This window comes from Rhinopithecus bieti, unplaced genomic scaffold (genome assembly GCF_001698545.2).
Source record: "Rhinopithecus bieti isolate Rb0 unplaced genomic scaffold, ASM169854v2 scaffold_70550, whole genome shotgun sequence".
NCBI lineage: Eukaryota > Metazoa > Chordata > Mammalia > Primates > Cercopithecidae > Rhinopithecus > Rhinopithecus bieti.
In genome coordinates this window covers 1,343,980-1,365,647 of record NW_016826791.1, presented here as the reverse complement: position 1 = coordinate 1,365,647, position 21,668 = coordinate 1,343,980, and the positions used below count along the sequence as shown (strand labels likewise).

Here is a 21,668-nt window from a genome sequence, read left to right as displayed (position 1 = left end):
AAAAAAAAAAAAAAAAAAAAAAAAAAAAAAATTAACACATACGTCTGACCCGGTTTTATCTAACAGAGAAAAAAAGCCAGGGGTAGGTACAGTTAAAATTAGTGCTAATGATATAATTCTTTTTTTTTTTTTCTGCATGGACTTATTTCTGTATCAGTTATTAATACAAAACAAAAATACATGTTTACAAAAGGTAGTATTTCCCTTACTAACGGTTTGTTTATCCTACAAATATCCTAGATTCCACTGTAAGTAGAATATTTACTGAATTTATAAACACCTAAGTAGTATCTTCCTAAAGCAACACAAAGCTTGCTATTAGAAATGTTCTGGAAGGCCAAATGTTACACAGGAGTGATCAAGACAGAGGTCAAATGCCAACTGCAAGGAACACATCCCTGTGACTGATGAGAACGCAATGCAAAATGAGGATTATAGACTCTGTTACCTGATTTTCTTTAGCAGAAGATTCCAAAAAAGCTGCATTCCAAGATTCTGCCAAAGCTTTCCCTTCTTCATAACTGATCACCCTAAAGGAAAATAAAATTCTAGTTAAAGTACTTAGCTCTTCATTACATAAAATATCTATAATTGATTTTGAAACAGGCTCCATTTTGGTCAATTTCTTTCGCATGAAGCAGAACCATGCCCTGGCCTAACATTAGCATCGAGAATGTAACACAGGAGTGTTTCAATTACGCCTGAGCTGGGGAACAGAATAGACATTGCCTTATGGGATTATCCCTGCTCCAGCAAACCTTCCAGCTCAGAGAACATGATCCTATTTTCCAGTACTCCCGTATCTGTAACAATTGACTATTTTACAGCTAGGTTTTAAGCACCCAAGGCCAGGGGAAATTGTGAAAGGGCCTGAAAGCTCAATTCTCTTGCGTGCAGGCTGTAGAGTCTCTTACTCTCTGACATGAAGCTGCCTGGGCATGGGACATCTGCCTCCTTTGCTCCCCACTGTAATCCCAAACCCTGGTACTCAAAAACCACTTGCTGCATAAACAAGCACTATGTCTTTTTAGAATTTGCTCTATGCAAGGTGGTAGATAACCTAAAGGTAGTTTCCTATAAAGTTTGCTCTCTCTTTTCTAGAGGAATGTGAGATTTCTATTGCACTTTTGCTTCTGCTTCACACGACCATAACATCTCTGAACAGGTAAGAAATGCCACAGCTAAAAATATTCTTGATATCAGAACAATAATTAAAATGACACTTCAGTGACTAAATCATCTTAAGATTTGACTTTATAAATCACTAATGATTTAAAAGCTACATACCTTTCCATATGCAGGTCTTTCTTATTCCCAACCAACATAATAGGTATTCTATTTAAAAGAAAAACAAAACAAAGCAAAGCAAAATAGTGCCAGACTGTACTGCTCAGAAGATACTATTATAAGAAGTTTCTCTAACAAACAGATAAAATGGTGCTACTTACTGTACTTTCCCCACCATATCCAACAATTTGCCATGGATAACTTTAATCACTTCAAAACTATAAAACAAAAAGTATAAATTAGACATCCATTTTAATGTTGAAGTTTTTAAATGTATGTTATGTTGACAGCTGGAAAATGTAAAATGTCACAGACTCACCATTTTAACATAAACTGAACACAAAGAAGTCTTGTTTTTTCCTAGCAATCCGTTCACATGTGTACACATCTGACACTCAGTAACCCTGACTGAGGATATTCAAAGTGAAACAGGTAAGGCATTCAAATGGAAAGCCTACCACTGGGCTGACAAACCACATAAATGCAATTTTTCATCACCCAACTTATTCAGCAAAGAACCAACTGTTTACATTACAACTTGAACAGCTTTTCCTAGAGTGCCCTAGTGCACTCAGCCTGTTCCTGTTTTTTCCTAGGTACATACATTCTCTGGGTGATGCCAATCTCTCTTGGCTTTCTATCAGATCAATAAGCCGATGACTCTAGGTTGAAGGTGGCTCTCACTGGGAAGGGGATCTGAGATGTCACAATGATCACTCAAAATCTGCCATAGTAGGATTATTTATACCACTGACTGCTGACAAATAGCCACAAACCATTTCCCACCCTCCCCCAAAAAACCCATGCGAACATTAGCCAGCACATCACTGGCTCTACGTTCAAATCCTACCTAGAATCTGATGGCTTCTCACTCCCTGCCACAGCTGCCACCGAGATTTGAAATTCCTGGCCCAAGACTGCCTGCATCACTGCTACAGCCCCAACCCTTCCCTGCCACCCCTGCTCAGCACAGCAACCAGAGGACCCGGCTGCAGCAGATGGACAGTGTCTCGTTCAACATCCTCTGATAGGCGGCCATCTCTACTCGGCCCCAGTTACTCTCAAACCCTGACTTCTGCCTCCATTCCCGTCTGCCCCCTCTTCTGTTTTGTCTGAGCTGCACTGGCCTGCTGCCATTCCTTTAACACCGCCAGGGCCTCTGAAGTCACTCCCCGTGTGCCTGGTATGTTCCTTCCCTAGGGATCCCTTGCTTCAAGTCTTTCCTCAAATGTCACTTTTTTGTTTTTTTTGAGATGGAGTCTTGCTCTGTCACCCAGGTTGGAGTGTAGTGGCACAAAACTCAGGTCACTGCAACCTCTGCCTCCTGGATTCAAGCAATTCTCCTGCCTCAGCCTCCTGAGCAGCTGGGACTACAGGTGCCCACCACCATGCCCGACTAATTTTTGTATTTTTAGTAGAGACAGGGTTTCACCATGTTGGCCAGGCTGGTCTCAAACTTCTGACCTCGTGATCCGCCTGCCTCGGCCTCCCAAAGTGTGGGATCACAGGCATGAGCCACCGTGCCTGCGGTTACATTATAGAACCACGTTTTCCTCCGCATGCTGTATTTGCCTACATTTAAAAGTGTCGCCACTTGGGCAAAAATACAGTACCCTGTCACGTGAGAAACGGCTGAAAGAACTGGGACTGTGTGGCAGGCAGCTTGGAGCCAGCTCCCAGAGCTCACGCTCTCCTAGGGGCCACACTGTGTGTCATCTCCTTGCATGGACATAATGACGTGCATCTAATGAACAGAATATGGCAAAGGTGACGGGATGTCCCTTTTGAAGTCAGATGGGACTGCAGCCCCTGCTGACACTCACCCTGTGGCTGCGAGAGACTGAAGTAGAGGACACAGCTAGGACATGCCCAAATTCCTGATCCACAAATCTGTGAGATCATAAATGTGTACTGTTCTAAGTGGCTAAGTTTCTTGAGATCACTGATTTTCTGAATCAAACTGGTTGATTTTACTGACATATTTCTTGTATATTCATAAATATTTGTGTATTCAGCATATAGACTTCTAAAAAACACAACACCACTCTTCTCACACTCATGTTTGAGATTTGAGAATGCTCATTAAACTACAAGCTACTAAGGCAAAAGGCATATAACAAAACAAAACACACCCATTTTAGTAAGGAGAAACTTGGTCAAAACTTGCGACAGTACCACTGAGAGGACACAGTATCAAGGTTTTTGTCCTCTGCTTTGCACTAGGCCAATGTTTTCTCCAATACATGAGGTCCTTGGTGAGCACGTTTTCATATTTTTAATCCAGATCAATGTATTTTTCAATTTCCCCAGTGACACATGCTATGTTCAACTTGATTCTATAACGTCATCTAATTTGTGTCCACCAAAGGAGATTAAAAAAAATCAGTGGAAGCACTAAGAAAATTTTCTACCTACTATTTTGATAACTCAAAGTAACAATTTGTAATGTTGGTGAAAAACACCAACATTATTTTCTAAAAATTAGCTAGAATAAAATTATACTTACCAACAACAAAACAATTTTGAATCATGTTTTCAAGTAAATTAGTAAAACAATGGTAATTCATAAACAAACATGAACTTCCAACATTCATTAGATTAGTGGTACATTAAATTTGTTCTGGACAAGGCCTTACACATGGAAGGCGCTGAAACAGAAAATCTTAGAATTTATCGAGCAAACGAGAGCTTAACATGAGTTATATATACAATAAGTACATTTAAAAAATATACAACTGAAATTAAGAAAATCTTTGTACAAAATGGCCAATATTTTACTATTTAAAGTGCTCGTGTAAATCAGTAAGAAAACAATCATGTTTCCAAATACTATGTACACTGTAGTTTTAAGCATAAAATCCAATCTAAGCATTGCTTTTAGTGACAAGAATATGAATACATTAAAACAGGAAGAGAGATATCCATCTTTTGTTGATCATGAAATATTATAAAGCTATTTACTATTTCAAACACTTGGTAATATGGAAAAATATATATTACATGGTAAGTAAAATATAAAATATGGAAAATATAAACATAAAACAGCATTCAGAGAGCAAATAAAAGGATGTTAAAACAATCCATGCAGACTAAAACAAAGACCAGAAAAAACATATACCAAGATATTCCCAGTATCTATGCTTAGGTAATGAGATCAAGAATGATTACCCCAACTTTCTGTTTTTCACAGTTTCCCAATTTTCCTTAAGGAACACATAATTTTGGTATTTAGTTTTGATTCAGGTGTAAACTTTCTCAGGGACTGACAGTATGGGGTCTGTTTATAAGAATAGCCGAGAACGGTACTCAAATATTTTACAGCTAGAACTCAACACCCTAAATATGTTTCTCTGCCATGGAGAAAAATGTTAAACAACACACTCGCAGAGCTGCAGACTGAATTTTCACTGGCAGTGAAGTATGTGGGGGTAAGGAACCCAGACACTGGCCAACATGGTGGCCTCCAGCCACACGTGGCTACTGAGCACCTGAAATGGGGCTACTGTAACCGAGGGAGTATGAATTTTTCATTTTTAGTTAATTTAAACAGCCACCTGCGGAACAAATAGCAAACACTTCTATCACCGCAGTAAGTTCTATTGGACAGTGTCAGCCTTGACTGTGGAACTGGAGAGATGGCTATGAATCCCAGCAATGTCATTATGTAGCCCTGGGCAAGTTGCTTTAGCTCTGTCACTCAGTTTCTTTCTATGTAAAGTGGGATATAAAACATCTCTGATGAAGGATTGTTTAAGGTAATGATGAAATAGGTCATGTATCGTATGTAGGCAAAGAGCATAACAAACTTTCTAACGTGTTGCACACACTCAATAGATGCTAGGTAGCCACCAAACGCCCTCCACTGGCACTGATATTTTCATAAAGTCTTCAAACATAAGCTGTCACCAATGCCCAGAGCTCCGCTGCTGTATACAGCCAGCTGTTCTGTTAACAGACACAGACCACTGCTCCTCCTGATAACACATGCCATCCCCCGATAAGAGATGACAGGAAATATGTAGCTAAAGGAACCGACATTCATTCTTATTTATACAAATAATGGCTCTGTTTTTATGTAGTAAAGAGAGACTCTATTACCAAAAGGTCTTATTTCATAAATTCAAAGAATAAGATATTGAACAAACCCAAACCCTCAACATTTTATTAGAAAGTCTAGTTCACCTTAATATGGTAAAAACACACACAAAGTAAAATCAATTTAGGCATTTCCCATTTCAATTAACAGAAAAGCTTAGATCATGCTGAACCACTATTTTTCCAGGCAGCTCGAGGTAAGAAAGAGCCTTTTATCCTATTGATGCAACTAACAGAACATTTAGTGGGCCATGTTTTCCCCCAACAACCCAGTTGCTCCACAAGAAAATCACTAAAAAACATGTAGCCTACTAATTCTAATTGTCACTATTAATAATTCCAGCATAGTCCTTTAAAGGGATCAATGCTATCTATGAGTAGCAAATAAACTCAAGCAGGCAGCAGGAGCCTTACCTTTTGATTGATGTAACAGAATACACAAGAATATAGCCATTAATATCTATGGAGTAGGTCTGAGGAAAGATAGAATATTCATCCTGTGGAAAAAAAATTATATTTGAGTAGTCTTCATATAGCATCACAAACAACCTTCACCCCAAGTTTTTCATGTATTACCTGAAGAAATCAAAGTAGACACAGAGTGGATTACAATATTATGCCAGAACAGCCTACACAATGAAGCTTTAAGAATGGCTTGGAGGTGATAATGTGGTTCAAGCCAATGTTTAAAAATGACTAGCTGTTCTAGAACTTTAGGGGAAAGTCTGATGACCTCCATAACTCCTGGCAGAAGAGGATGGATGGAACATAAAGATGATTGGCTCTGTGATCTCAAAACAAGGGATGAGCATGACTAAGTCCAGAATCTTCTAGACCTCAGGACATTTATACATCCTGCTGATTTATTCCATAAATCTGTATTTTTATACTTGAAACTGTCCTATTATTTAATTTATTCTCTGCATGTCAGTCACAATGACCTGAGCTTCAATCTACAGGTTGCTAGAGGGGTGCCAATAGCATCTGGGGGCGGGGGGGAGGAGAAGGAAGGGAGGGAGGCAGGGATGGGGAGAGAGAGAAAGAGAAAGACAGAGAGAGAGAAAGACAAAAGAGGATCAAAACACCAGATTCAATTGAGGTATTCAGACTTTTGGGGACCAAGGGAGTTATTTACTGAGCAATTCCAGGAATTAAAGAGAAAGGTACCTATTATGCAACAGCATAGCAGTCCTTCGTTTTATAAAGCAACATTATGAAACCTTGCTTTATATACGTATTAAAGCATACAGAAAGTTCTGATGTCAGTGCAGTTTTCAACAGTACACGCTACTGTCTGGTACAAACATTTCATTCTTAGGTGAAACTAAATTGTCAACATAATACATGTCCCAAGCACTATTATGGAAAAATCACATCATGGTACCAGCAGATTAAGCAGCAGTCTATTATTTTTGTAAACTTACAGTATGGTTATAACCACTGTTTACGACAGCCCAGAATTACTGCACTGTGGTAAAGTTCTTTAAAGAAAAAAAAAAAGAAAAAAGAAAAATAAAATTAAGTTTTACTATAAATTCTTTGATATAATAAATAAGATTAAAAACAAAATCCCAAATGATTTTAATCACTAGCTCAGCAAGAGTAGGTTCAAAGTTAAAATTCTGTTTTCCCTAAGGGAAAACGTGGAAACATAGAAAAAAGTAGTTATGTCTAAGAAGCACTGAGTGAAAAACCACCAGTCAGAAGATATAATGGAAGAAAGAGGCCCCAGCTGATATAATTCTGATTTTTTTTTTTTTCTTTTGAGACGCAGTTTTGCTCTTGTTGCCCAGGCTGGAGTGCAATGGCACTGTCTCAGCTCACTGCAACCTCCACCTCTCAGGTTCAAGCGATTCTCCTGCTTCAGCCTCTTGAGTAGCTAGGACTACAGGCTACACCACCACACCTGGTTCATTTCTGCATTTTCAGTACAGATGGGATTTCACCACGTTGGCCAGGCTGGTCTTGAATCCCTGACCTCAGGTGATCTGCTTGCCTTGGCCTCCCAAAGGATTAGAGGTGTGAGCCACTGTGTCCGGCCTTTAAAGTCTACTTTCTGAGAAAGAATAATAGCAATATAGTAGAAATTGGGAGGGCAGGTGAGTAGAAACCATAAAGCTCTCATAAAATAATACTGTACTGGCTCACAAATAGAACAGACTGAAAAATCTAGAAAGACCTGATAGATATGAGAATGAGGTACATGATAATATTGGCATTTCAATCAGTGAGGACCAAAAGTAACCCTCAACTGAGCGTAGAGGGACACCTGGGGATGAATGGCTAAGCTGAATCTCCAATTCACACCTCAGCAAAAACATATTCCAGACGAAGCAAAGATTTAAAGATAAAAACGATGTGCACAATAGATGCGAGAACTTAACACATATTATCAGTTAAAAAAAGATTAATAAATAAAAAAGTTCTTCATGGTTGCAAACCTCTCAAACAAAAACCATAAATAAAAGACGAACTGAAAACAAAACTGTGCATCTCAGATCATATACAAAATGCTAATTTTCTTCACATATCGAGGGGGAATCTCACATCAACATGCAAAGACTAACCACCCAATAGAAAAAAAAAGGCAAAGTACACAGACAGGATAATTCATAGGGGGAAAAAATACAAACATCTTCCAACACAGGAAAAAATCAAAGCCCCTCCTAAGAAGAAAAATGCATTATTAAAAGTACACTGGGATGCTATTTTTTACCTATCAGATTGGCAAGTACCAAAACGTTTGGTTAACACATAGTGCTGTTGAGGGTGTAGGGAAACAGACACTCTCATTCACTGCTGGCAAGAACATGAACTGTAACCCTATGATAGCCCACATCCAGGAAGTTTTCCTATGTGCATCATTACCCTATGTGTAAAACAACATCTGGGATGTTCATTAAGGGATTGCTGATGGTAGCAAGACGGGCAACAGCCCAACTGTTGATCAGCAGTTAACTTACAATATATATCCCAACAACTGGATATTATGCGGCCTTGGGGAAAAGAGAGGCCATAGGTACTGATACGGAATAATCTCCAAGATGGTGATGTATTACTCTTTGTGTAAAAAGGAAGGAAAAAAAAAAAACCAAGCTTAAAACTCTATTTGCATATTCATGTATCAAGTACCCTAGAGGCATATACTAGAAACTGGTAAATGGGGTTGCTGGCAGGGGTGGGGGGTTAGATAGCTAGGGTGGGAACGTCTTAAGTTTTACTATTTACACATTTTTCCACTATTTATTTTGTACCATGTGCATTACACCTATTTTTTAAAATTAAACTTAATTTTCAAAATAACAAATTTGGTTACATTATAAGATGGACTGTCATTGAATCAATTTTAATTATTATTATTTATTTATTTATTTATTTATTTTTTGAGACAGAGTTGCGCTCTTGTTGCCCAGGCTGGAGTGCAATGGTGCAATCTCAGGTCATTGCAACCTCTGCCTCCTGGGTTCAAGCAATTCTCCTGCCTCAGCCTCCCAAGTAGCTGGGATTACAGGCATGTGCCACCACGTCTGGCTAATTTTGTAGTTTTAGTAGAGACAGAGTTTCACCATGTTGGTCAGGCTGGTTTCAAACTCCTGACCGAAAGTGATCCACCCGCCCTGGCCTCCTAAGGTGCTCGGATTACAGGTGTGAATCTAAGTTATTAACCAATTTATGCCGGAGGTTGCGCTTTTCTTTTTTTTTAATGAAAATCAGACCTTGGTGACCTTGATCAGTAGGATATAAATAACTTCCATAAGCTTAGCGTTCCAATAACGGAACACTAGGCATAAATGGGTTATAAGACAGAAGAGGCTGCTTTTTTTTTTTTTGATACTTCACATTCTTACCCCAAAATTCATTTAGGGTACATGCTCTCACCCTAATATTGGGCAAAACCAAAATATTTCATGCAGTCTAAAAATAATCAATCTGTATTTAACTATGTTCATCATCATTCCTAGGTCGGCAATTAAACCACTATTAAAGCATAGTGGTATGGATGTACTGACATAAACCACTAAGTAGTAAATAGAACTTGCTAACAAATACCGCTATGCAGCAATTCACTGCATGCAATTTCATTCCTGAAATGTGGAAGCAGCTAGTGAACAAATTTACTACAGAGTACTTTTTTTTTGAGACGGAGTCTCGCTCTGTCGCCCAGGCTGGAGTGCAGTGGCCGGATCTCAGCTCACTGCAAGCTCCGCCTCCCGGGTTCACGCCATTCTCCTGCCTCAGCCTCCCGAGTAGCTGGGACTACAGGCGCCCGCCACCTCGCCCGGCTAGTTTTTTCGTATTTTTTAGTAGAGACGGGGTTTCACCGTGTTAGCCAGGATGGTCTCGATCTCCTGACCTCGTGATCCGCCCGTCTCAGCCTCCCAAAGTGCTGGGATTACAGGCTTGAGCCACCGCGCCCGGCCCAGAGTACTTTTAAAATAATTAGCCTCTTAATCATCTTACCCTACTACTACCAGTCTTAATCCCAGAACTAGCCCTGTATGTATGCAATTTATAAAGCAGCTCTTGGAGCAGTAAACATCTGAGTTTTGTTCTCATTCAGCTTTCAACAGAACGAAGGGTGAAACTACGGCAGGACATGCCTGTGCTTCACTGTCCTGAGCTGTAAATAAAGAGCACATCTTTAATTTATTGTCCGTCAACTGTAAATATAACCTTCAAGAACTACTAGTTGCAATGAGTACAAATGATTTAAAGTAGCCAAATTTGGATACATTTTGTACAAAAATTCTCCAATTACTCTTACCCAGTTGTAACAGAACCCAAAGGGGCAAGACAGCAGGGCTGCTAATACGACCACTGCTCTTGTCTTATCTCATATCATACACTCTTCCTAAACACTGGTGCTTTTGGTTTCACTATTTGTATTATTACATCACTAAAATATTTTAAATTGTTTGATACCTGAGTGTACATTTACGTTCTAGGGCAAAACAGTACCTCAGAGGAACACATATTCCAACTTGATAAGTAGTCAATATAAAAAAATTTATTCTTTAGAGAAATCTTTTCAAAGACAGCTCTCCAAGTATTAAGAACATGTGCACTTCCACCCCGCAGCCTGTCAGCACAGTGAATATGCTGGTGTCACACCTGCCTCAGCAGCACTAAAGGTCTACAAAGAAAGAGCACATCCGCTTCAACCCCACTGTGACAATCCTCCAACAATTCCAGTTATCGCTATTTATAGATAAAGCTCTGAGACACAGAAAGACTTCTTCACCCTTTAATTTAAAGAGATGGGATCTTGCTCTGTTGCCCCGGCTGGACTGCAGTGGTACTATCACAGCTCACTGCAACCTCAAACTCCTAGGCTCAAGTGATCCTTCCACCTCCCACAGTGTTGATATTAAAGGCATGAGCCACCATGCCCAGCCCTCATTAGCCTCCTTAAGGTTACTGGGTTAGCAACAAAAGCCAAGATTCAAATTCAGGCAAGTGTGACTCCAGGACCCACACTCCAAACAGTTATGAAACTGGTCCCCTGAATTGCCTGATACAAAACATGTTTCCAGAGTAACAGTGTATGAAAGTGATTTATCAATTTACATTTTCATCACCAGTTTTCAGGAGCTTAAAGAAGATTCCAAAAAAGGATACAAAAGCAAACTGAAGTCTTGATAGTGTCAGAGTCCCACAATAAACTGAACAGCTGTATTTCTTTGCCCAGGACACTCTAAGTTACACTGTTGCCCCAACGTAATTATTATTAGCACCCCCAGCCCTCAACTCTAAAAGTGTCTTGGTTTAGGCAATAAATTATATAGTCAACTATAAAAGAAAGATACGAAACCCAACAATACAACACAATTTCCTACTCAAGCGGCTCTTCCCTTCCCAACTAATTTCTAATGAGCCTTGTCATCTGTGCCATGCCCCACCCCCTCAACAGAGACTTACACTGCTCCCCGGTCCATATAAGCCCCAACTCCTATTCTTCTGTCAAGAGGCCAGAGATCAGGGAGTGAAAGTCTAGGATGGCTCTGTTCTAATGAAAGCATCAAGAATCTGACTGCTAAAGCACATTATATCCACCACCAGCCGGGAGTATGTAGGGTGAGTGAAGGAGGCACATGCTATAGCTCTGTGTACAAGCTCAAAGAGCCAAACACATTTATTTTCTTCCAAGCTTCCAAAATGGAAACCTCGGGGTTCTTCCAATGCTAACATCACTCAATACAGCTATCTTCTTGCTTCGCTAAGGCGTCACACTTTCCTTCTATGTTCACTTCAAAACGCAAAGCAGAGGGAATTCAGGACAGGTCATACTATTCTGGGTCTACTCTAATTTCCCCAGATTCCAGGAGAAAAGCCCCCATTTAACACGGCAGACCAGATCACACTACACTCACCCTTCTGCTACTCTTATCCTTTGATTTTAAGTTGCAAGGGTGGACCAGGCATGGTGGCTCACGCCTGTCATCCTAGCACTTTCGTAGGCCAAGGCAGGTGAATCACCTGAGGTCAGGAGTTTGAGACCAGCCAGGCCAACATGGCGAAACCCCGTCTCTACTAAAAATATAAAAATTAGCCGGGTGTGGTGGTGTGCCTGTAATCCCAGGCTACTTGGGAGGCTGAGGCAGGAGAATTGCTTTAACTCAGGAGGCACAGGTTGTAGTGGGATAGCGCCACTGCCTTCCAGCCTGGGTGACAGAGCAAGGCTCCGTCTCAAAAAAAACAAAACAAAAAAAACAAAACAAACAAACAAAAAAAAGAGTTGCAAGGGCAGGAGTTAGGAGCCGAAATCCCAGCTTCTTTACATTCCTCACCCTCCAGTGAAGAAGGGTAAATTCAGTCTAATAGAATGGTTTCTAGTAAAAGCAGGCCTGGATGTCATGGTAACGGGGCAGCTAAGCTGTCAAAAGGGCTTTTCTTTGTTCCATGTACTCCTTTCCCCCTTGCTTCCAGTCAATTCCCCTGGTGATCCAATTCCACACATCCCTGCTACATTAACCAACATGTGAATATCCTTTCTGGGGGGATTATTTGACTTTTGGCCATTTCCTACTGTCTATCAAATACATTGAAACTCCCTAATCTAGTAATCACTCTCAAATCCACCCACCCAGAGACTCTACTATATAAACTAAACCCAACACTCAAACCAGAGCCTAGACTCTAATCAAACTGGTATTTTATGGCCCAGGTCCTCATAAGATTAAATCAGCTAATTTCTGCCCTATGCCCCTCTTATGCCTTTCCTCTAGAAAAGATGTACTTTTGCCCTAATGTAGGAGAACACATATCACAAAGAGAAAGAAAGCAACTAATACGACTCTCTAATACAAAGTTTAGAAAACAGAAAACCACTAACCTGTAATAAGTATTAACCCTTACAATGTTAGTATATTTAAAGTAATTTTAAAGCAGAAAAACAAGTTATTAAAAGAAAACTGCCAGAAAAGTCTTAGAGAAGACCAAGTAGACAGCATATTAACATTTAGTTATGTACGCTCCTCGACTTATGATGGGGTTACATCCCAATAAACCTACTGTAAACCAAAAATATCATGAGTTGAAAATGTAGCAAATACCTCAACAGACCCATCATAAAGATGAGAAATTGTTAAGTTGAGCCACTGCAAGCCAAACTATTGGGAGTCAGGGACTGTCTGCACACAACATGAGGGGTTTTTTTTTTTTTTTTTTTTTTTGAGACGGAGTCTCGCTCTGCCGCTCAGGCTAGAGTGCAGTGGCCGGATCTCAGCTCACTGCAAGCTCCGCCTCCTGGGTTTAGGCCATTCTCCTGCCTCAGCCTCCCAAGTAGCTGGGACTACAGGCGGCCGCCACGTCGCCCGGCTAGTTTTTTGTATTTTTTAGTAGAGACAGGGTTTCACGGTGTTAGCCAGGATGGTCTCGATCTCCTGACCTCGTGATCCGCCCGTCTCGGCCTCCCAAAGTGCTGGGATTACAGGCTTGAGCCACCGCGCCCGGCCAACACAAGGGGTTTTCTTGGCATAGCTGGTACTTTCAAAAATCAGTGCTAGGACCAGGAGTGTCAGATATGCTGTATAAGATTCTGAGATACCAGAGGTCACTTACTTGCCCAGCTGTGTCTACAAGTTGAAGATGATATTCTTGTCCATTTACTGTGATCAACTTTGTAAAAGCTACAGGGAAAAAGGGAATTAAACATTAGTTTTTAAAAATTAACTCTAAACCACGTAAAGTTTGAACAATGAAGCACAGAGTCCCTAGCAGTCTCAGAGAAAGGCCCCATGAAACAAAAAAGAGCAACTCCCTGACTTGTATAGATTCTCCCCTACTTCCATTATTTAGCTAGGAAACACGGTGACTGGCTAAAATCAAGCTTGGTAAACCTTGATTCTTTTTCAAAGAGACAAAGTAGGCAACAATTCGTATCCTATAATAGTAATTTCAATGCTCTGTGGCAAATCCCTCTCTTGTGAAAAAGTGAAATATACTACGTAAAGTCTGAGCTCTAGAATAAACCAAAACCACAAAAATTTTCCATTAATTTATAGGAAGTCTGGCATCAGAGCACAAAGAGCTAATATTAGTTGAAGTGCTAAGAACTTTTAGTACATAAAAAAAGTAACAGTTTTACTGACGGATAAAACAGCAATGAAACAGATGTTCTATGTTGAAGCCATTCTTCCCCCTTAAGCTTAAGGATCCAAGCAATTTGTCACAACTTCTTTTCCCTGACAAGGGAGGAAAGAAAATCAGACTTGAATAACTTCCGGAAAAGTCAATTCAGAATTCAATTCAGAATTTGAGGGAGACAGACTTCAAGCAAGTATAGACAAAAGAGGAAAGAACTACTAACAGAAACAATGTAAAAATAACCACCTGGAACCCTGACAAGGAAGTGGAACAGATTTCTCTTGCATACCCACCCCAGCTGTCCTGACTCACGATGAGTCCTCCAATCTCCTGATTGGCCATCCTATATGACCAGAGCCAGGCTGCAGAATCTATCCCTCATACAACTGAGTGATGTCCCACTCTGCCCACAGCAGAAAGGCAAAGCTGACACAGACAAATGGAAATTACGTGAGAAAACTCTAAGTAATAAGGAGGATTGATTGGAGATCTTATCTGAATTATATGAGTTCCACAGGGAAAGAAAAGATGGCCGAAAGACAAGCAATCATCACAGAGAACCGTATTAGCGTCACACTTTTCTAATACAAGCAGGGGTGCCAAAAGTCCGGTGAGTAAAGATTACAGACCACATGATGAAATCAATGGCCACACTATATTATGCTTACACCTTTTCTGGAAGTTATCACTTTTAGGAAACAGTTAAATCAGATGGAAACTGAATCGGAATATTTCAAGCTGAGGGGATACCCAATACAACCTATTTCATCAATTCTAAGAAAGAATTCAGATTTGTTTTTACACCATATCCTCTCTGCTTGGGATGCATCCTATACCCCTGGAGCTTTCAGTCCTTGTCAGCCAGAGTGCAGTCACTATAGAGCTGTGTGAAAACCTTCAGTCAGATAAGATTGAAGTGTATTTCAGATTTGATGAGAAGTATGTAAGAAACACTGGTGAGCAATAAAACCAGTGACCTTCAATTAGAACTAAATAACTGTGGTTATCAAGTATAATTATGATGACAAGGTTACTGAAAGGAAACATCATTCCTTCATTCATTCATTCAAGAACAATTTCTTGAGTGCGTATTATCACCAGTAGCACTGTTGTGGGTGCTTGGGATGCTGTAGTCTCTGATACTCTGTGAGCTTAGATCCCAGGGAAGGAAAGAGGATACAGACACACATGTACCCTCCCACCCTGTCGGGTATCTTTCCTAGGAGTGGAACATCCAGGCAGAGGTTAAACAGCAAGTGAAAAAAGCAAAAAAGTCAATGCAGCTAAAGCTGAGGGAGAATGGTAGGCAGCTAACTAGGATGGACAGGAGGCAGAAGGTCCTACAGAACTTGGGATTTTTACTCTGAATGTGAGGAGAAACCAAGGAAAGATCACTCTGGCTACACTGTAAATAACAAAAATGGTCCCAGAGATATTAGGCAGGAGCCCATGATATAGTGACCAGTGTCATGACTGTACAGACTATCACAATCTATAGGTGACACTGGCCTGGATTAGAGGTGCAGATATTCTGGAAGTATTTCAGAGGCAGAACCAAAAGGATTTTCTGATTGACTGGAGGTGGGATATAAGAAAATGAAGAATCAGGATGACTCCAAAGCTTTTGTAAGTTGCCACTTATAGATACAGGAAAAACTAGGGGAAGAATACTAGGGATGGGAGAGGAAGGGAATTGAGAGTTGGGCTTTAGGGATGTTTTGGGATGCTTATTAAATACCAAGGGGAAATGCAGGCAGTTAAATAAAAAAGCCCAGGATGTAGTGGCTTATGCCTGTAATCCCACTTTGGGAGGCCCAGGCAGGAGGATGACTTGAGGCCTGGAGTTCAAGACCACCCTGGGCAACATAGTGAGACCCAATCTCCACAAAAAAGGAAAAACTGCTCCAGCGTGGTGGTTCACGCCTGTAGTCTTAGCTACCTGCAAGGCTAAGGCAAGATCATTTTAAGTCCAGGAATTCAATGTTACCATAAGTATGATCATGCCACTGCACTCCTGCCTGAAGGACAGAGTGAAAGACCTTGTCATGTAAAATAAAATAAATTATAAAATAAAGCTCAGAGCTGGGGGGAGAGATTGGGGCTGACAATACACACTGGTGAGTCAATAGCAAATTAAAGATAGGGGAAGATCACTTGAGAGCAAGTGCAGAGGAAAGGCCTGAATCAGGGCACCCCATGTTGCCAAGTCAAAAAAAATGCGGAAGATTCAGCCAAGACCGTGAAAGTACTGGCTCACCAGTGAGGTAAGAGAAAAAGGGTAGGATATGTCATTGTATATAGTGTATAAAAGAAAAAAATTAACAAACATTGGCATCTATCTTTGCATGTAAAAAGAATGTAACTTGTCCTACTTGTAGCAGTAAAATGAAAAAGAAGACCTTCCATCTTGCTATCATAGGAAAACTGCCAGTTTTTGTTACTATAGAAAAAAAGGAGGTATAATAAGAGATAGGATAGACTAGGAAATAATTCTACTCTCTCTCATTTTAACCTCATGTCAAAATGGAAAGCTGGCTTTCTTCTGACATCACTTTCCTTGAGCCCCCTTCTCTCTGCCTCTTTGAATCACCAGAGAATCCCTTTCCAACCTAAACCCCTGAAATTCTCCTAAGTAGACTAATAGCTATTTACTAGTAAATGCTACTAACCAAGGTCATAGAGGTTTCTAAAATTTGGTGTTCACAAAGCAAGATTTGTGTTACTAAAGTGTGGTGAGGACTCTTCTTTCATACCCTACTGAGAAGTCCACACCCAGGACACAGTGCCTTGAGAATGCTGCAACACCTAACTGCAATCTCCCAACTTCCTGAGAGGAAGGAGCTTATCATTCACCAACAGCGCTACCTGGAGATGGCAGAAGTTGGAAATTGCTGCTATATTTGCTTTTTAATTATAAACTACCACTAGCTTAATTTAATCCTATCAATTTAGTTTGTATTGAGTTGTTAGATTAACACTGCAGGAGATAATGAAGTACATTTGCATAAGTAGTACTTCTGCTTTAAAATTTCCCCAAACTAGAAAATATGTGGTTTTATTGATATTGTTCTCCTACACCCCTACTGTTAAAGATGACACAGTCCCAGAATTTTTGCTCTCACCATGACACTTCACTGAAATGTGTCACCACTGAGTGTTTGCTATAACAGCTTGTTCTAATATTATAAAGCGTAAAATAACTACTAAATTATTTCCAGATCTACAGAGCAGTTTTTTAAAATCATAAAACCACCTACTTATTTATCTTGCTGGCAACAAGTTCATAACCTTTTCTTTTCTTTCCAATTAATTGTTATCACTGAACAATGAATGTTTTTCTACCAAATAATGGAAGAAATGGTGGACTAAGGGCTCCTGCCCTGTGTTAGGTTATCAAAAGTGTGGCAAGTAGAATATAATGTCTGAACATGCCTCACAAACTTTTAATGGATACATATTCATATTTATTTCTGCTCTTGCCTACAGATGTTAACAAGTACTCTGAATTCATTTTTGAGGGGAAGAAAAGTCTTCATTATTGAACTCTAAGATGAGAAAAATTTTAAATATGAACAAAGATGATGCTGATAGCCTCAAAAGAGTAGGGTCATATTACTCTGTTTCTGAGATAACATCAAGTTACGTAAGTTGGACTTTCTTCTGATCCATTACTAAGATAATGTATGTATGTATAGCTCCATGATACACAACTCCATGACTTTCCTTCCAACTCAATTTCTATTTTTGAGACCACATCTTGCTCTGCTAGCCAGGCTGGAGTGCAGTGGCGTGATTACAGATCACTGCAGCCTCAAACTGCTGGGTTCAAGTGATCTGTCTCAACTGAGACTACAGGCACACTCCATCATGCCCAGCTAATGCCAGTTCAGTATGAAATGGTATGAGGATACATACACAATTATCCACTTTTAGAGGCAGAGCTTATGAAGAAAACAATCTTCTATTGTTCTATTAATACAATTCCAAAATGAACCTTTTTATTTCAAGGATCTAAGATCCTAAATTGCTATGTATAGCAAATATTAAAGTCTGAGATGATGATTTCCTTATGTTCTTATTCCAGTGGACAGAAAACCGAGCTTGTTCATCTAGCACTCACATTAATCTGCTCTTCACACTTGCTTATCATGATATAATGACCAGCTAGACAAATCACAGGATGTAATCAGGACTCCTCCCTGCGGATACCCAGAGGTTACTTTCAAATATAACACCTTGAAAGGTTACTTTCAAAAATATTCCCAGAGTTAGTTTATCAACCAATAGGTTTCCTTCTCTGCTACCAGTTCACTGAGACACAAAGGACAGCCAAATATTTTAAGTAAGGGGTGAGGAAACTTTTTCTGTAAAGGGCCAGATAGTACTAGTAAATATTTTAGGCTTTGTAGGCCACCTGGTCTCTGCTGTAACTATTCAACAACTCTGCCATGGTACACAATGTAAAGGACAACATGTAAAGGAACAAGCATGGCTGTGTATCAATAAAACTTTACAGATGTTAACACTGGAATTTCATACCATTTTCACATCAGACATTATTCTTCTTTGGACTTTTATATATTATGCCTAAATGTAAAAACCTTTCTTAGCTCTTGGTCTGTACAGACAGACAATGGGCAATGGGCCTTTCTGGCCTGCAGGCTGTTGTTTGCCAAGCTCCTTACTTTAAGCCAAAGCATTCAAGTGATTCTCTTCTCTTGCAAGCCTCTGGCAGGTGAAATCTACCTCATGCATGATATGCCAACCAGGTGTTGATGAATCCCCATGTTTAAATCTACATGTTCCTGGTGACAAATCCTAGGTAAGTCCTGGTCTCAAGAATCTGAGAAAACTAGTTCCAGGGCCCACCTGTGGTTCTAAGCCTGAAAAGGCCAGCTTCCCTGTTTCAGATTCTCCTTAGCGATCCCTAGAATCAAGACCTGTCTCAAAGCTGGGCACAGTGTCGTATGCCTGTAGTTCCAGCTACTTGGGAGGCTGAGGTAACAGGATCACTTGAGTCCAGGATATTGAGTCCAGCCTGGGTAACACTGTGAGACCCATGTCTCTTTAAAAAAATAAAAAAAAATTGTCTCATGGTCCTAGAATCCATCAGGAATATGCTGAAACCACGTATTAAAATTGAACAAAGTAAAGGTCATAGCTGGTTCTCTCTTCCCTGACTTTTTCTGCACATGGCCTAAAATGTCAACAGGCTTTTTGAGCCAACTTCTTTTTAATGCTGCAACTGCTCTAACCAATCCCAGAATAGTTCATTTCTCTTTCAAATCTTTAGGGCTGGAAAGAAGGGTATAGAGAAATGGGGGCGGGAGTATGGCTTCTGTAAGAATAAGGAACAGCGATCTGGAGTGTTTTGCATTCTTTCAAGCTTGGAATCCCTGGAAACTGCAATGGCTGGGAGGAAGGGGTGTGGGGAGAAGACTGTGCTCTCCACTCCTGTTTTGAGCAGATTCTGGAATACGAAGATTCCAGTAATGGGCCAGATTCCTACTGACTTGAATTAACAATATCTAGATGGCAAGGCACGCAGACATGGAAGGAAAAATCTTTCAGGGTAAAGTAGGTAAATCTTTTGCAAGTTTTCTTTGACCCCAATTGGGAGACATACAGAATTTACCTCCTGCACTCAAAGCCTCCATGAATACACAATGGCTATTTTACACAAAAGAAGGCTTCTCAGTTTTTAAGTACTTGAAAACAATACTTACTGTTTTCTATGGTTGGATCGTAGGAGTCCACAAATTGGCCTTCAACAAATTGAATCGTCAATGAGGATTTCCCTATAAAGGAGAACAAGAGCTTAGTGTGTGTTGGCATATGAAGGTAAAAATTTTTAATTTTGCTGTTTCATTAAAAAACCACTAACAGATGAAGAAACTGAAGGTATTAGGGTCAGAAAACATTCCTTTAATTAGCATTTCGGCAATTTCAAAAAATGAAATAAATCTCATTAATTTGCTTTATATGAGGATATTATGCAATTAAGCTATTACAAAGTAAACTTGTCTGTGACATTAACAAATATTACTGACCAACAAGCACATCAGATATTCTGTTAAAGATAAACTAAAAGGTTTAAAGTAAGCTAATTTCCTCTAGTATCCTTGGAATCTTGCTATTTAATGTTAATAAGAAAATTAAAATGATTAGTTTCGTTGTATTCTTTCATATATGACCATTAGAAGTGTTACCAAGTACAGCTTTTAAAAAGAGTAATATGGCCAGGTGCCATGGTTCATGCCTATAATCCCAGTACTTTGGGAGGCTGAGGCAGTTGGATCACCTGAGGTCAGGAGTTCAAGACCAGCCTGGCCAACATGGCGAAACTCCGTCTCTACTAAGAATAACAAAAATTAGCTGAGTGTGGTGGCAGGTGCCTGTAATCCCAGCTACTTGGGAGGCTGAGATAAGAGAATCACTTGAACCCAGAAGGTAGAGGCTGCAGTGGGGCAAGATCACACCACTGCACTCTAGCCTGGGCAACAGAGCAAGACCCCGCCTCGAAAAAAAAAATAAATAAGAGTAATCTGAAAATATGTAACGTAAGTCTTTATCTTAAAAACTCCTTTGAAGCTAGAAATCCTATCTCATTCAGTATGAAAGGCCTAGCAGTATCTAGACAATTAAGAAATGTATGGATTTCACAAAATCGCCAATAACTGAACTTGTATGTTAATAAATCAACAACTAGAGCTTCTCACTCTTCTGTTACCTAAAATGTCTACTGGAGGACTTCAGAACAGGGTATGTGCCCTGTGAAGAAACCGCATGAGAGGCATAGTTCAGATGACTTTATCACCAGGAATGAGGAAGTGATCCCTCCCCAATTTCACCTCCAAACCCTTCCTTCTCTCTCACATCCTCGGAACATTATTACACACATGCTACATATGCCTGGCGTACTTAACTCCACCACAACAGGACGTGCAGTGAGAGTGAAGGAGAGGCATGGTAACACCCGTCTTACACTTCTGGGTTTAATTTCCGCTTGTTTCTCCTCCAAACTATGGATAGGTATAGTTGCACAACGTTTTCACACCAAAGGCATTCCTCAAAATTTAAATTATTAAAAAGTTGGCTTAACAGTAGTGGTTGCTGGCCAGGTGCGGTGGCTCATGCCTGTAATTCCAGCACTTTGGGAGGCTGAGGCGGGTGGATCACCTGAGGTCAGGAGTTCGAGAGCAGCCTGGCCAACATGGTTGGCCCTGTCTCTACTAAAAATACAAAAAAAGTTAGCCAAACGTGGTGATCGGCACCTGCAATCCCAGCTACTCAGGAGGCTGAGGCAAGAAGACAGGCTGAACCCAGGGGCGGTCGTTGCAGTGAGCCGAGGCGGCGCCACTGCACTCCAGTCTGGGCAATCAGTGAGACTGTCTTACTAAAAAAAAAAAAAAAAAAAGTAGGGGTTGCTGGGAAGGAAAGGCCACGAGTTGGCAGACCTATTTACTCCTTATCAGCGGCCCAATACACAGTTTGAAATGTCTCTAGAATTACTAAAACCTGAAATTATTCTCTACAAAGCAACCTACATGAGCATTTGAAAATCAAATGCTACTTCTCTGCTTCCAATCCTCATTGCAATTAGCATCAATTCCCAACTTCTAACCATGGCCCACAAATACCAGGCCATCCCTGCTCTGGCTACCACTCTGCCCTTTTCTGCCAACAGCCCCCAACAACCC

General features: G+C 40.3%; 1 protein-coding gene across 1 annotated transcript in view; it reads right to left on the bottom strand.

Moving 5' to 3' along the window:
• RHEB (Ras homolog, mTORC1 binding) overlaps positions 1-19,818 on the bottom strand; it is a 25,142-nt gene extending 5,324 nt beyond the window's left edge. The window contains exons 1-6 of the mRNA XM_017863663.1: positions 19,695-19,818; positions 13,444-13,511; positions 5,797-5,879; positions 1,449-1,505; positions 1,288-1,335; positions 449-530 (exon numbers count right to left, since the gene is read on the bottom strand). Coding sequence (XP_017719152.1) covers positions 449-530; positions 1,288-1,335; positions 1,449-1,505; positions 5,797-5,879; positions 13,444-13,511; positions 19,695-19,803 — 447 coding nt within the window. The 5' untranslated portion in view covers positions 19,804-19,818. The remainder of the gene's footprint in view (positions 1-448; positions 531-1,287; positions 1,336-1,448; positions 1,506-5,796; positions 5,880-13,443; positions 13,512-19,694) is intronic.
• Between the last annotated feature and the right edge of the window lie 1,850 nt (positions 19,819-21,668).